This window comes from Colias philodice, chromosome 2, assembly GCF_061535455.1.
Source record: "Colias philodice isolate Cphi_HAF_F1 chromosome 2, ilColPhil1 Martin Lab GWU primary, whole genome shotgun sequence".
Taxonomy (NCBI): Eukaryota; Metazoa; Arthropoda; class Insecta; order Lepidoptera; family Pieridae; genus Colias; species Colias philodice.
Genome location: NC_143087.1, coordinates 2,973,169 through 2,990,115, shown reverse-complemented (window position 1 = coordinate 2,990,115; position 16,947 = coordinate 2,973,169). Strand labels below are relative to the sequence as shown.

The 16,947-nt window shown below is 34.8% G+C and overlaps 1 protein-coding gene and 1 pseudogene across 1 annotated transcript; both read right to left on the bottom strand.

The window, feature by feature from the left end:
- Positions 1-1,479: 1,479 nt before the first annotated feature.
- LOC149490225 (transmembrane protease serine 9-like) lies at positions 1,480-6,010 on the bottom strand. The gene is made up of 7 exons (XM_089710077.1): positions 5,606-6,010; positions 5,206-5,342; positions 4,660-4,807; positions 3,134-3,198; positions 2,590-3,040; positions 2,304-2,446; positions 1,480-1,651 (listed from the first exon to the last, which is right to left on the bottom strand). The coding sequence occupies exons 1-7, from the start codon at positions 6,008-6,010 to the stop codon at positions 1,480-1,482; spliced, it is 1,521 nt and encodes a 506-aa protein (XP_089566203.1).
- An 8,137-nt stretch (positions 6,011-14,147) lies between these two features.
- Positions 14,148-14,986, bottom strand: LOC149490224 (uncharacterized; annotated as a pseudogene).
- Between the last annotated feature and the right edge of the window lie 1,961 nt (positions 14,987-16,947).

Genomic DNA, 16,947 nt, shown 5'->3' with positions numbered 1-16,947 from the left:
ATAAATTAACTTATAGAATCAATATAAGCAAAAAATCCAAGTCCACCATTCAATCCATTAAGTATTTGATATAATTGCAAATTCTATGAAAGCTGTCAAATAAGGGCGGCAGAAGCAGACTTCCTGTTTCCGCTGACCAACATTGTGTTCTATTTATATCTGTAAGGTTAGGGCGTCAAGTCCATGGGGTATAGCCATATACGATTCATTGGAATTCCTCTATGTGTCTGAATGAACTGGCACCAAATATGATTCAACGAGGACGGAGGAATAAAGAAATGCTAAGGCTGAGTTGAATATAGTTCAATTCATGGTAAGTATAATGAGTTTCAGATCAGAAGTAATATGCAGTAGAATAATGTCTACAGGACTACATGCAAATTTTATTTTTTAAGGAAAGTACAGCTGCCTCAGGACATTTTTCCAAGTAAAACCTGCGTTTTTTGACCTGGTTAGGGATAAAAAAAAACGCTTAAAACACGCCTTAACTTAAAGTTTGTGTGTCACGATCGAAACTGCTGCAGAAAATTCTTATTTAACGATCAGTCTAAATGTGGTAATGCAAAAAATTCGTACAAATAACTAGCAGACGCTTCAAGTCAAGAATGCATGGAAAAAATACAGAATGTTTTAATTCTGAGTAATTCCGTTTGAACTTTATCATCTTGAACGTATGCAAATTAAAAGTTAACACAAAAACTGTCACTTAAGCATTTATCTGCTCATTACCATACCATGCTCGTAGAACATGTTAAGCATTTTTGTCTATATCAGTCAATTGATTTGCTTTTTACATTGATCTGTGATCATTTGCATGCGGCGCTAAATAAGGTGGGGAATAAGGTTGCCAGTGTTAATATACCGCTGGCATTCATGTGTATTGTTTAAAAAGGTTTGATACCAATATGACAAAAAGGGTAAAACAATTATGAAGAAAAATGTACCCTGGAAGGCATTAATATTTTTTTTTATTTGAAGTCTTAAAAAAAACGAAATACAAATAACTTATTTATTAATTTATAAAGAATTACAAATGAACTGTATCATGTATTTTCAAGCGCTGATAAGTGTTGCAATTTTTTTGTTGAAAAGTCAAGTAATTTTTAAATGTTGGCAACCCTTATAGAGAAGTATGTTTTTTTTTCTTATCTGCTTTGGGTAAATGCAAGTAGTGTCACATCACACATGGTGTGAGTGAATATATAAACTGTTAAGGCGAGTGTTCGTAAATCGTAATGCAATTGTAAAATGAATGCAAATTAATTGTTTTGATTTCCACGAATTCCTAAATATTGCAAAATTAATACCTACCTAGCGACTCTGATAGTTATGTTTTCAATAACTAAAGGGATAGATAAACACATACGTTCATTGATAACATTAAACGTATTTTAATTTAAAGGTCAAGTTTTCATAAAGATTCACACGGCTCAAGAAAATTAAGAAATTAAACTACAAATTTATTATTAATAATTATATTCATCCAAGTTTATCCTTACAATACAAATTTCGTGAGTTAATTTTGATCCAACTATAGAAGTATGATACGTTTGTGTATACCACCAGACCTCTGGTAGTTTCGGGTCTTTTGAAGGAAACTATACCAACCTGTATGAAGTCATTGATGACTAAAGCACTTCCAGAATCGCCCCTAAAATTATATAAACATTATTTATTATACTTGTACTTATTAATAGTACTTTTTCTATATTGCTCAAATTGCCGCCTCATTTAGTTTCCTCATAAATATTTTTTCATGAATGTTACTCGTTATAACGGCTATTTTATTCATTGCAAAATGAAAAAAAAAATATGCTAAATAGTTCTGACAAGCAGTGAGCTGTAACAATGGATTATAAGGAAGCGTATTCTAGTCCACCATACGAAGACTTGTTTAACTGACTGACCCTGCCTTCTAAGCCAGCGGTCGTGGGTTCGATTCTCACCCAGGGCAAATATTTGTGTGATGAACATAGATGTTTGCTCTGTGTCTGGGTGCTAATTATCTATATATGTATTTATTTAAAATTATATATGTATGTTTATCAGCCATCTGCTTTCCATAACACAAGCGAAAGCTTAGTATGGGATCAGATCGAGTCGCGTGTGAAAATTGTCCTGAAATATTTATTTATAAAAAAAAAACTTTTGTCCGGTGGAATCACAACCCTATACTTCTTGATAGTAATATGGTAAAAAATTTCAAGGAATCAACCAGTCCTAATATCTAATGATATTTGTATATTTAAGCTATTTATTTAGCTTGATCTTTATATGCTTGTTTTTATACTGTTAATACTTACTCCGATGCATATCGATTTTCATTAGTATCACCAGCACACATGCACCCTTTGGGGATACCCGGGAGAACCTTCCTACATTCCGCTAATGTCCATACTTTCTGCTCTGTTGAATGTAGCCAAGTACTTTTGATTGAATTATATTCCTGTAATGATTTGGATAAAACTGAAGATACGTAGGTATTCCATAGAAGTTTAAAACAAAGTTTCAGAAACAATTAATACAATGAATATGTTACAAATAATAATTAAGGAAGTAAAGAACACAATACAAGCAAGTAAAGCTTACGTCAATTAGCCCCCATCCAGCGACTGCCGCCATTTTCTTGGGTGGAGGACGTTTCAGTATAGACACTCGTTTAACATACTTATCCAAAGAAAGGGGTACCCGTAGCACTGCTAGAGCTATATCATTGCTCACTTCATGAGAATCATAGTGCTCGTGTATTATAAAATCAGCCACCTTATATTTCTTGCCTTTACCACGATTAGCATTTCCGACAAACGCGTTTACATTCCCAGGGTTCTTACAAGATTCGAAGCAATGTGCCGCCGAAATTAGCACTTTTTGATTCAAAATAGACGACCCACAAATATAGGCGCCTTGATAGTCTCGTATTGAAAGAAATACGGAATGAGCGTAGTATTCTATAGCAGCTCGGTCTCCGTTCACCACAAAAGGTTCCATTTTTCCTTGTGCATCAACGAATAATATTACAAAAGCAATTACAACAATCATTCTGTTTTTAGCAAAGTCACTTTGTTGAGAGTGTAATAGATTACATTTAGTGTATCATTGCGGCTCATTACACGAATCATTGAATCTTAATTACCGCGTAAGTGCTTTATGGTTTGCGTCATCGAAGATGGTACTCGTGGCCGGCAAGAGTACGAAAATCTGTGACGTAACATTTTTTGTTAATGGTTTAATAATGAATAAAAATTATTTGTACAAGAAATTAGATGTATTGACGTTCTTTGAAGTCAAATAAAATAATTTATAAGGATTGTTTATTTATTAATTGAGTCATAGGCTAGTTATTTTTAGGAGAAATATGTCAGACTCCGATACGGACATGTTAGTCTATGAGTAAATCTCAATGCCTATTAATTATTATCATTGGCTGTCCTATTTTTGATGTTGTTATAAACATCATGTTTTAATAGAATGTGTTAATTTAATCTTAGCATATACCCTTGTACCTACCATAGTGATGGATGGGATGCAATAATTTCCTTATTGCAATGTGTCTTTCTTAATCAGAGTTAGTCAGATTAGAAGTTAGATTACTTTTCGAGCTCCTTTTGTAGAAGTGTAGCTATTGATTAGAATATTGCTACCCTATTAAGCCTTTTAGTAAAAAGAAATAAAAAGAAAAGGTACCTATACTAATGTTCTGTGGAAAAATAATGTTTGAAAAGAGTTTTATTTAAAAGGAATAAATAGACTTGATCAAAATTATTTTTTGTTGCGCAAATTTTGTCTCTACAAATGGTAGCTATGCAGAGCGCTAGGCAAAATGTTTTTAAAGTAGCCTTTGGAAAAGCATAAAGCCGAACCATTGGTAAAATAAACTAGGCCTCGAAAATATTTTTAGATCATTTTCTATGAAGAAGAAAATAAATTAAACTATATCTTATCAAAGTGAGAATAAATTATCAATATTGCACGGATGGTAATTAGCACACCTCGTCCATCCTCCTAGTTGAAGCGCCATGAAATATTAACTCTTTTTATTTTGAACTAGCTTTCCGTCCGCGGCTTCGCCCGCGTTTTCAAAGAAAAAGCCGTATAGTTCCCGTTCCCGTGGGATTTCTGGGATAAAACCTATCCTATGTGTCAATCCAAGGTACCCGCTATATGTGTACTAAATTTCATTGTATTCGGTTCAGTAGTATTTGGGTGAAAGAGTAACAAACATACACACACACATCCAAAAAAATTATGGAATCCAGAATTAGTCCCTACCTTATTTGATAAATAGAATTCAACTAAATATAACATAATTAGAAGGTAATCGTGATTTATTTTTATTTTAACATTTGAATTAGGTATTGAATTATTCTTATGACCAGTCAGCCAAGGAGGCTTAAAGTAAAAATAAAAGTTAAATATTCAATATTCATATAATATAATTTAATAATTAGTTTATTCAAGTGTACTTTAGTTTAACTTAACAAATCTCTCCGGAAATTTTAGTTATGCTGTTTTTCAGTGAGCTGGGAAGGACTTTCATAGTATATTTTAGGTAGATACAATTTACCAGAAGTCACTATATTTTAATAGAGTAGTTATTTTAAAACAAAATAGCTTAATAAAAACAGATCGAAGGAATAAATAAAACACTGCTATGTTTCAACAGTTTAACTTTTCAGCCGCTTGCACAATCCAATCATAATGGTATGTGGTGTTGGTGTACACCACCAGGCTGTACTTAGGGTTCTTATAAGAGACGATGCCCAGTTGGATGTAGCCTCTTATAACGAAGGCACTTCCTGAGTCACCCCTGGAAAATAAAGTAGATAATTAATTTCTATTTTTTCTAGAAAAATAATAGAAACAGACCTTGGAACATGTATTAAGTATGTAGTTATTTTATTAGTCAACATAATTTTCATTGATTGTTTCAATGATAGGATCGAAAATTCTCATACGTCTTATTATATTTATTGCACACTACATTTAAAACATTATAAACAGAAATGGAAGAAAACAATGATTATATTAAAGAAGTACGCTTAGATTATTCACATCAATAAGATATTATGTAACATTTCAAATTAAATTACAGCTGTTAATAAGTTTGGTCATCAGTTCACAAATACAATTAAAACTATAGTATAAACATTATTAAATAGGCTCTATTAGTCTTTATTGTTCCCAAAAATAATAATCTTAACTTACTGATCGGGAGCCCCCTGTCCCTTAATAGGCCCTGCACAAAAGGTACCATCCGGTAAAGGCCCCAGGAGACTGCACACATCGCTCGGTTGAAACTTCTGAACTGTAGCCTTCAGAGCCATTGATTCTTCTTCTTGGGACTATAATTAGGTAGAAGAGTAGTAGTTTAAGATATCTGATTTAAACATGTTACGTGTATTGGGCCTTCATATACTTTTAAATCTATTAAGTAATTGAGTTTTCAATGGAACGCTGTCAAAAGAATGTTATGTTTTAGTTTTTGATTTATAAAGCTTAAACTTGGCTTAAACAATTACTTTTACTTTATTTAATTAATAGCTATGTATCGGTTAAGAATACACAATAAATGAATAACATAATTATTCAATATATAATTTCTTACATTAATAACTCCCCAGCCAGCCATGTACCCCGCCAACGGCTGCTGCGGATTCTTAGGTAAAATGGCTACTCGCTTCACGAATTTGCCCAACGGCACCACAGTCTTAGAAAGTACCATTGCTATGTCAAATTCCAACGTATCATCATCAAAGTATCGATGTTTCACATACTTCCCTACCACCGCTGACTTCATTTGCTCCAAGTATTCATGGCCGTATTTCAGAGTCACGTGATCGCCGCGACTGCTTCTACACGTAGATATACAATGGGCAGCAGTCAGTACTAGTTGTTGAGTGATGAGAGAACCTCCGCAAATGAACGTATCCTGACATGTGATGTCCAGAAATACTGAGTGTGGGTATTGGGTAATTCGGGCGTACTCCCCGCCAACTACGAACGGCTCCATTTTGTTTTGGACAACTTCAAACGAACAGAATAGCGCCAGAAAGCACAAATATCCTTGCATTTTCAAAGACTTGTACAAGCTTCAGATTTTCTTTTTAACCATTTTAATATTGGAATCTAAATAAAACGTTTAGTAAGACATGTTGAGTTGTCGGTTTGTCCTGCAATAATCAAATTGTTATTTGGTTGACTGCGAACTAATTACGTTTTACGATACCTTTATCTTAAAATATTAACTTTATCACGACGTATAAAAGCATAAATTAAATCACTTGAAGTTTAAGATCTTATAAAATTCACGATAATATCTCGTATAAGGTAGCAACGTAGTATTAGTTGGAGATTTATATGTTTTGTTAATCATATGCTCTGTTTAATTAAAGAGAAATTATATACGTGTACACATTATGATATTATCTATTACTAAAACTACAAATAATTCTACTGATTAATATTGCTAAATAAAAAGTACAAATAAAAAACCACTCCTAGGTAAGTAACTACGGAATCAATGAAAATGCCGTAAGTATTTTTAGCTTTTTCCTGTTCTTGCAAATTCTTTCATTGTTTTTAATTTTGTTATAATTGCATATTCTTGTCACATTGCCACGTCGCGTTGGTTTACTATAATTACCCATAATCAAATAAAAAGTTAAAATCTCTATAAAGTAAATAAAACCACATATACAATTAAAACATCTTCCATTATAATTGTACACTTACCGTTTTATTATATAATATATTCTTCTAATGTTCGTTGAAATAATTGCAAAGTTTGTTAAACAACAGTTTGATATCATCCGAATTACAATCGTTTTCCTACCAGCAGTATCTGGGTCTGGTGAATGCACTTTAAGTTTGAATTTACTAATGTTTCTCGACTCTATCGAAACTCGATCGAAGAGTTCGTTCATGAGAGTTACGAGTGAAAATTTGTACAAAAATATGTTTAGCAATACATTATTCAACGATTATTTTTATGCGTGTAAAGTTAATCGTGCATAGCGCAATAAATTTATTTGTTTCAGTTCAAAATAGCAATAAAGTTGTTTTTCTTTGTCCTTTTACTACAAACATCCTCCCTTATAAGAAATGATTTGATGTGACTACACAGCGTTATATTCAAATCAAGAACATCAAAGGCCAGTGAAATGTGACGTCGACTTTCCATCGAGTTGCTTTCGAGACGCAACCCATAGTACCGCTATATTACCGTGCACGAAGAAAAAGTATCTAGCAAATGATGAAACCGTTATATAGAGAAGAGCGAAATAACTGTTGCGTTCCGTTTCCGGGCGTCTACAGAAATGGCGTTTAAATAAGTGTATACTATTTAAGTAGTTACGCCTAGATTATATGACTGCTTAGAAAGGGCATAATTTGTGCTCGTATTATAAAAGAGAATGTTTGATGGAATGTCTACTGGTATAAGGAGCAATCATCGGGAGCTTGTATCTGGTTTAATCCTGGATTACAGATTGTAGACCATTGCTTCTGGTGTATAGTGTGAGGAGTGTAATAGACTGGGGCTAACAATGTCGTCATTGCCACAAATAAGGATGTATGAAGTCGGATTAGTTCTGCAAAAATCCGCTAGGTTGATTGTCTTATTTTTTATGTAAAACTTTATATTGGCAATTGGCAGTAGGTAAAAACAACCTGATATTCTGGTAACCTGATAAAGATCATAATTGTATGTATTTTATTCGGGTTGCGGTGAAGCTAGTCCCTAAATAAATAAACAATATTCAACTAAAATCATTTCGGATAGCCATCTTCCTTAAACTTACGTTCAGAAATAATTTCTACATAATCATCATAAGAATAACTTATACTTATAAACATTTCTATCACGACGGAGGTATATTATTCACATAATATATTTAACACCGGTCCTCCCAGCTTTAACACCCCATAAATTAAATAAATTAATTAGCTATCATCTCAAAACACCTTACAAATACCGGAGGAAGTCTTTATCTCAACACTTAAGAGGATAATACGAATATAAGCGCGAGCGTGTGTGTATTTCTGGTTATTTATATAATTTGAGAATATGAATAACTATAAATAAAATAAAAAGAGATAAATAAATAAGTGAGAGGTTATTTATGTAGGTATGTGAGTTAACAAATAGTAAAGTAAGTAAATACCTAGCTCAGAAGTTCTCACTTTAGGGAATAATTTCAAGTTTAATAACTACGAAGATGGGAACTTTTAAAGCTCATTATTACTTAAAATAGCTTGTTAGAACAAAGTTTAATAAAACAGCTGTAATAACAGCTCATAAATTTTTAGTTTTAACGGCAACCAAAATGAATGGCACCAAGAAAAGTCCGTAACAAAACAATTCATTGATCTAAATGTTTTTGTAAAGGTAGTTGTGTCATAAAATGTAAGAAAGGTATATAGTACTATTCGTTCAACCTTCTTAACCTGCCTATATACCCCGGCCCTCCCGATCTTGCCTTGAAATAACAAAACATCAATTCTTCGATTTCTTCTGTTGACCACTTTCTTCTTTTGTCTTGGTTGCTTGTTACATTATTTATTGTGGTCTCTACAGATGAGCCGGCAAAATGCAAGGAACCTAACTGGTATACCTAAAGTTGGAAATTTTGAAAAAACTTCATTTTGGCGGCAAGAGATGAAACATGTTCCAATCGATAGTACATCAAAATACAAATAGGAAATACTCTTTGGTAAAATGTCGTAATTGATACGGTTTCGGAATAAATAAGGGTTAAAAAAAAATTTTTTTTTTCAGTTTTTTGAATTATTTGTTACTTCTTACACTTAAAGGTTAAGACAAAGCATATAAAACTTCTAATTTGTAAAAAAAGGGTTTTAAAATGTTGCATTACTATCTAAACCAAAGTAATAAACCAACTTTGGGCTAGGGATACGCGCAGTGCGTCACTTATCGACAACCGTTATCGATATGGTTAGTTACGATGAAGATTAGTTTAGTTTCAGTTTCGGATGCAAATAAATTATTGAGTATTGAGTATATATATATATATATATATATATATATATATATATATATAAATAAGTTTTTTTTTTACTTTTTAATGTTTCTTACTTAAATGTTAAGGTAAACATTATAAAACTTAGAATTTGTAATAAAAGGTTTTTAAAAATGCTACATTACCATCATTACCATCAAAGGCAAAGTAATAAAAATTAAACTCGAACCATTATCAAGCCCGCTTTGATTTTCAGGTGTCAGATCCATCACGATTCATCCCAAAGATATTATCAACGATGGAAAATCCTTATTCCATAGCATAAGCATGAATCTGACGCATTTCAAAACGGCCCTATTAGACTACAAGCCCGCATATGAAAAAAATATGGGTCAAATGAACCACCAGGGGTCATATCTAGAACGAAAGAAGAGCAAAAAATAATAAGATTCATCACTATGCCGTCACTTGTAAGCTGTCCAACTGAGTGCAGATGAGAATTGAAAAGTACAGGTAGACTCGGTAAATTTTGGTCATATATTTTTGTACGGCATTCTTAACCATCGATAGATCCATTAAAAATAATAAGAAACCGCTCAGTGCCGTACAAAAATGTTGGTCCACCAAGTCGGAATTTTTATTTAATTTCCGAGAGTTACCGGGGGTAAATTTGGTCATTTGACCATGTACGGCATCTGTGTCATACTATTGCTATACTGCTTTTAATCCATTATTCCGCAACGCCGTACAAAAATCATGGGGACAAGGGGAAAAAATCGAGAGTTGCAATCCCCTCTCTTTCCCCACTCCAGGGGGTCATTTGACTAAGTACGGCAGACGGCTTCGGTTCCAAAACATTATCTAGCACTCAAAAGTACTATTAAAAGCAATGCCGTCAAAAAATAATTGTTCTTTTAAATGTATACCAATAATCATCTTAATTTTATCGAATTCTTGATATAAAGAGCTGTAAGGTCATTTGACCCTGTACGGGAACTTTTTTTTTAACATGATATTGTAAAATTCAATTGTTGTGTAGTATTGCCGTTCAAAAGAAACCGTTCTAAAAAAAGTTATAGAGAAATGCAAAACCAGAAATTTTGTTAAAGTTTAAACATCGTAGATTAATGAAATATAATAGTTTTCTACACTTTATTCGTTGTTTTAAATAGTATAAACATAGATAAATTAGGAAAAAACGATGCCGTACATTTTTGTGCAGACCACATCTTTTAGGCTGATGAAAGCGACGAAAGCTACAATTTTAAGGGTGCTTTATGGCCATTTGATACAGTACGGCATTAACATATTTTTACCCAACTACGGCAAAGCAAAAGGAGGGTTATGGTTTTGACAGGTCATGTATGTATGTTCATCTATTCCCTCGTAACTTCTAAACTACTTATCAGAATTCGACAAATGACATATCATTAGAAGCGTCTGAATTGTTCACTGGATAACCAGCGACCAGCTAGCTAAAGGCTATATGGGGTTTCACAAAATCTAATGTGGCGCCCTCTAGCGGACAAAACATACAGAGTAAAAAAATAAAGTTAAGATAAATATGCCGTGTTTGGTATCATTTGAAAGCGCTTTACTTGTACATTTTGAATATGTATATATTACTAGCATTTTACTAGTATTCATGGGCTGATTGCATATAATTCACATCTTTTCGTTCATAGCCGTAAAACCGTAGCAGCATACTTTCCGCCGGATAGTAATCCTCAAACAACTAGGCGCATCTGGCGATATAAATGGGCTGACTGGGACGAAATGCGGCACTTTTTTTCATCTTACCCCTGGCGTCAAATATGTTTTTCTTCTGACGATCCGACAGCTTGCGCTACCGCCGTCGCAGACGTTATCAGACAGGCAATGGAATATTTTATTCCTTTTTCAGAAACCACTGCTTCATATAAATCCCGTCCTTGGTTTGATGCTGTTTGTAAACGCGCTGAATCCAAAAAACATCTAGCTTACTTGAACTGGGCAAATGCTCGTGCACAAAAGTCTTCTGATGTCCACGCTAAGAAGAAAGCTTTTAATAAAGCGACCAAGATGTACAAAAAAGCATTACGAGAAGCTCGCTTTAAGCGTATACGGCATATTGGGTCCAAGCTGGTCTCATATCCATCAGGCAGTAAAGCTTTCTGGACCTTGGCAAAGGCCGTAGAAAACAGCTTTTGTCGAACTTCGCTACCACCTCTACTCAAACCCAACGGATCACTAGCTCACTCTGCTAAAGAGAAGGCGGATTTATTTGCCTCTCTTTTTGCAAAAAACTCTCATTTGGATGCTTCGCAACTGTCACCTCCTTCTTTGCCGCACTGTGGGTATCATATGCCCGAAATTCGCATTAAGCAAAAAGAGGTACTTAAACTTTTGCGTAATCTCGACGTAGATAAAGCTAGTGGTCCGGACGGAATTCCCGCCTTGGTACTGAGAAATTGTGCCCCAGAACTATCCCCGATACTAACTCGTCTCTATCGCCTCTCGTACTCTACTGGAGTCGTACCCGAATCTTGGAAGATCGCAAACGTTCAGCCTATTCCCAAAAAAGGTTCTCGTGCCGATCCTACTAACTACAGGCCTATCTCAATAACTTCTATTCTAGGTAAAGTTATGGAACGCCTACTAAATAAAAATCTCATGTTGTATCTTGAAGGTAACGATCTTCTAAGCGACCACCAGTATGGATTCCGTCGAAACAGATCAACCGGAGACCTCTTGGTACACATGACGCACACGATTGGGCAGGCTATTGATGGACAGGGAGAAGCACTAGCCGTCTCTTTGGACATCTCTAAAGCCTTTGATAGAGTATGGCACGAGAGCCTTTTACGTAAACTTCCATCCTTTGGAATCTGCCCGGACTTATGTACTTGGATTAGTGACTTTTTGAGGAACCGCTCTTTTCAGGTCACAGTTGAAGGATGTTCCTCTGACATCCATCTAGTCAATGCAGGTGTCCCTCAGGGGTCAGTCTTATCTGCAACTCTCTTTTTGCTCCATATTAACGACCTCTTCGGACCAGGTATTTATGGGTATGCAGATGACACTACAATTATAGATAGTTACATATCCGACTCACGACAGAATGAGGTGCAGATTCAACAACAGCGTGATGCAATGCTTGATCGTTTAAATATAGGTTTGAACAAAATATCTAATTGGGGCATCGGCAATCGTGTGGAATTTAATGCATCGAAAACGCAAACTTGTTTGTTTACAGCGAAACGAAGTCAATTAAAGTCTACACCAACATTTCACGGAGTATCTTTGGAATTATCCGACAGATTGGATCTTCTTGGTCTTACGCTCTCTCCAAATTTAAACTACAAAACTTTTATTGAATCCAAAGCAAGTGTTGCAGCAAAGAAGCTAAGTATACTTGCCAAGGTAAGGCAGTACTTTACACCGGAACAGCTTCTGAATCTCTATAAAGCACAAGTTCGGTCGTGTGTAGAGTACTGCTGTCACCTATGGGCTGGGGCTGCGAATTACCAACTGTCAGCACTTGATTCAATCGAAAAACGAGCGAAAAGGCTTATTAACAATGACGTATTGGTCAATTCTAAATTGACCTGCCTCGAGCATCGTCGTAAGGTTGCCAGTTTGTCGGTATTTTACAGAATATTCTTTGGTGAATGTGCCGAGGAGTTACATAACTTGATACCGGCATCACCTTTTCACCATCGAACAACCAGACGCGGAGCAGATTTCCATCCTTATGTTGTAGACATCCCTAAAATTCGCACAAAGCGATTCACGTCATCATTTCTCTTGCGAACATCTAAGGACTGGAACTCTCTACCGAATACAGTTTTTCCACCTTCTTACAATCTATCCAAATTTAAAGCAAATGTGAATAGGCACCTTCTAGGTAAACATGTTCCAACTTAGGACGCGTTGTCACTTACCATCAGGTGAAACAGCGGCCAAATGTTTACCTATTCATGAATAAAAAAAAAAAAAAAAAATAGCTTTTTTATTAGTTCATCAATTTAACGGAGTCCATTCCACTTGACTCCGACTTTCCAAGGTGATAATTAACCACCTCGAGCTTCTTAATATTAATGTATATTTATATTTTATCATCAAAATATAAAGCAAACATTTCGTTATATGGATTTTTTCTTTTTCAGATTTTTCCCCTTTGAACCAACGAAAATGTACGGCACATGAAAAAATATTATCTATGCATAAAATACTTTAAAAATAAATTTATTTCGTGTTGTGTCAAATGACCCCCTGGAGTGGGGAAAGAGAGGGGATTACAACTCTCGATTTTTTCCCCTTGTCCCCATGATTTTTGTACGGCGTTGCGGAATAATGGATTAAAAGCAGTATAGCAATAGTATGACACAGATGCCGTACATGGTCAAATGACCAAATTTACCCCCGGTAACTCTCGGAAATTAAATAAAAATTCCGACTTGGTGGACCAACATTTTTGTACGGCACTGAGCGGTTTCTTATCATTTTTAATGGATCTATCGATGGTTAAGAATGCCGTACAAAAATATATGACCAAAATTTACCGAGTCTACCTGTACTTTTCAATTCTCATCAGCACTCAGTTGGACAGCTTACAAGTGACGGCATAGTGATGAATCTTATTATTTTTTGCTCTTCTTTCGTACTAGATATGTCCCGTGGTGGTTCATTTGACCCATATTTTTTTCATATGCGGGCTTGTAGTCTATATAAAAGTAACTCAAGCTTCAAGCATTCATAATGTTTGTTATTTGGCCGCACTATGATCATAACAACTTACCACTGATAAAATATGAACGATTTTGTGACAGGTAGAAAGAAACAAATAATCATACATATTATTCAGATCTTTATTTATCAACTTAAAATCTACAAGTAAATAATAGAAGCTTTAAAAAAATATATGGAAGCAAAGCATCCGTTTGGTCTGCGGCAAAATAACTTAAGCTTTTTTGACTTTGTATACTTATTTATTGTAATTTATTGATTATTGATTTCCAATATGACATGTTTGCTCGTTAAATATTTTTTTAAAGCAATCATACAATTCTCAATTGTTGAAAACTTCAGACACATTTAAAATAATGTTGTCTTATCAAAGTAGCACTGCAATAGTAATAGTAGTAGTACTGCAATAATAAAAGTAGTAGTAATTGCAGTGCTACTTTGATTAGACAACATTAGAATGAGAAAAAAGTAAAGAACATAACACAAACTTAAAAATATCTACATAGCTTTTAGGAAGGTGCTCGGTATGGATTAAAATTCGTCATTAGCTTCATTTTCTACGTCATGTCGTACAATAATTGTATCCAAAAATAATGCTGGTGGCAGCGGAAAAACATTTTGGTGACGGGCCCATCCCAAGAACCATATAACGCTCATGATATGGGAACAACATCCCAGAGTTCTCTTCCCTACTATGCAACAGCAATAATGGCCTTCGAGTTTGTCCCTTCCTTGCATGCTATTGTTTATTAAAATATAAACAAAATATGTCCGGTTTCCGGCATGCCGTGAATCAATTTTGGCTCGTTATAGCCACAAGTTCTCCAGAAATAGGCCTCCATCATCCCCAGACTTGTATTTCGTAAACACCATTTCTTTTTATATGCTCACCGTAATAACTTCTGGCTTGTGCAATTTGATACGTTCCTAAAGCTTTTATGATTAGATCATCTTTGGTTAGGACTGGAAAATCTTCCAGACCAACAGCTGCGTCTATGGTTTGAAATTGGACTCTACGCAGATTCAAATTATTTTGTATAAAGTTGCCGTTCGTGTCTACTTTTTGTTTTGGGCATGAAAGCCCGATATCCTAATGCTTGAAGTGTACCCATGACGTCCCTGAAACCTCTATCAAGAATAAATACGTCACCAGACTGGAAAAACCTGCGAAATTCTCCATTTTCAGTCAATTCTCTCATGATGACGGCATCAGACTTATCGGCTGCATAGGGCCCAAATGCTTCTATTATGTAACCATCGGGACTGACAATCATGAACATTTTAAGCAAATTGCGATATTTAAGCAGGGAATAGGATTTTTTTTGGAATGAATTTAGAACTCTTTTGCAGGTAAACATATGTCCCATCACGGATTTGAGTGTTCCGAATTCGAATATAATAAGCCCGGTATCGTTAAAATTCTTTGACGCAATTCTTCGCGTTCCCGATCTACATTGTCCAGCCCAAAGTTGGTTTATTACTTTCGTTTTGATAGTAATACAACATTTTGAAACCCTTTTATTACAAATTAGAAGTTGTATATGCTTTGTCTTAACGTTTAAGTGTAAGAAGTAACAAATAATTCAAAAAACTAAAAAAAAAAATTTTTTTTTAAAACTCTTATTTATTCCGAAACCGTATCAATTACGACATTTTACCAAAGAGTATTTCCTATTTGTATTTTGATGTACTATCGATTGGCACATGTTTCATCTCTTGCCGCCAAAATGACTTTTTTTTTTATCGCAAATTGGTAGGTATACCAGGCTTCATACTAAAATGTCCCATGCTCTTTGTAGGTGAACCTCTACTCTGCAAAGCATCATCTGTTCCCTCCCCTCCCCGTTGATCGGCTGTAATATTTTCGGGTTCCCCGGCTCTCGCCCGCCTGTTCAGCAGAGAGCCGCTGACGGTTTGAATGCTGTCACGTCCAGCGTCAGCTCCAGACGTGCCCCGACGGTCACCCCCGGGCAGCGGCCATATACGTTCATTATTATTTAATTGTCTCTCCATAGTTTGCTTATGATTTCTCTTTATACTCTCTATTGAAGGTATTATATTATCTACATATTATTTGGTAGAAGGTCTTAGCGTGATAGATAATAACATATTATAGATTCAAAAAGCCATCCAAACAGCAACATTCATGTTGCAGGTACACAAGCCACAGGTGAACATAAAAGCCTCACAAACACATAGTATAGTTTCATAAGTTCATGTCCACTGCACAGGTAAGTTCAATAAATAGTTGCGGACAGGCGCCGCACGGTCTTGTGTCGTTATGTTAATGTCACATTCACGTGCTAAACTAAAGAAATGCGGTATACATGATACAATGAATAGGCACAGGTGTTTGGTATGGATTATGAATATTGTAATATAAAGGGTTGTTTGTGTAAGTTTGATTGATTTTAGAAATGGCGTGCGCCTTTATTTCTTACGATAATTCTGTTCAAAGTCAAATTAAATTCATTACATTGTAATGTCTCCAGCTGATTTTAAAATATTTTTATTGTTTTCGTTGATAAATAATAATGCAATTATGCTTTCTTAATATGTTTTTTAGTGCTACTCATATATTTTGATAATTTTAAGGGTCCTTAAAAAGTTAAAATATTTCATTTCATTATGTTTCCAATGGAAAGCATAGATTTCAAAAATAGTTGACCATAATTAAAGTTTATCTGGCCCTTGGACGAATCTAGAAAGCTTTTGCACTGACACTTAAGGATACATACTAAAGATACATATACTATTGAAAACACAAATCCGAAGCTCAATCACAGGAAAATTGAATCATCTCCAATAACTTCGGTGTGAGATAATCCCGGCTGAACGTAAAGGTCGTATAGTAAATTAGGAGCTAGATAAGAGAGCTTCAAACAAGCATGAGGTGGCCTCGTAAATACGTTCGCTCATTACGTGGTCTAACTAGCAAGCTTGCACGTGCTCTGCTGGGATGTGGGCTGATGTTACACCGTGTTGAGAATAACATATTTATGATTATTTTGAAGTCTAATTTGGAACTATGGAACTATACTATGAATTTTCACTGTACAAACTTTCATCCCCTATTTTATCCCCTTGGGGGAAGAATATTTGTAAATCCTTTCTTAGCGGATGCCTACACTATAGCATGTGCATTGTGCACGCTAAATTTCAGCCCATTGGGTTCAGTAGTTCGGGATGCGCATTGATAGATCACTCAGTAATTTACTTTTACGTTTACATCATAGGTTTA

Bases quoted from the DNA above. Each gene is read 5' to 3' on its own strand.
- LOC149490225 (XM_089710077.1), bottom strand. From the start codon at position 6,010: ATGGAGCCGTTCGTAGTTGGCGGGGAGTACGCCCGAATTACCCAATAC. The intron at 4,808-5,205 runs GTAAGTTAAGAT...TTTATTTTCCAG, and splicing joins GGACAGGGGGCTCCCGATCA to GGGTGACTCAGGAAGTGCCT. The intron at 3,199-4,659 runs TGAAACATAGCA...GTTACGTCACAG, and splicing joins CGGCTGAAAAGTTAAACTGT to ATTTTCGTACTCTTGCCGGC.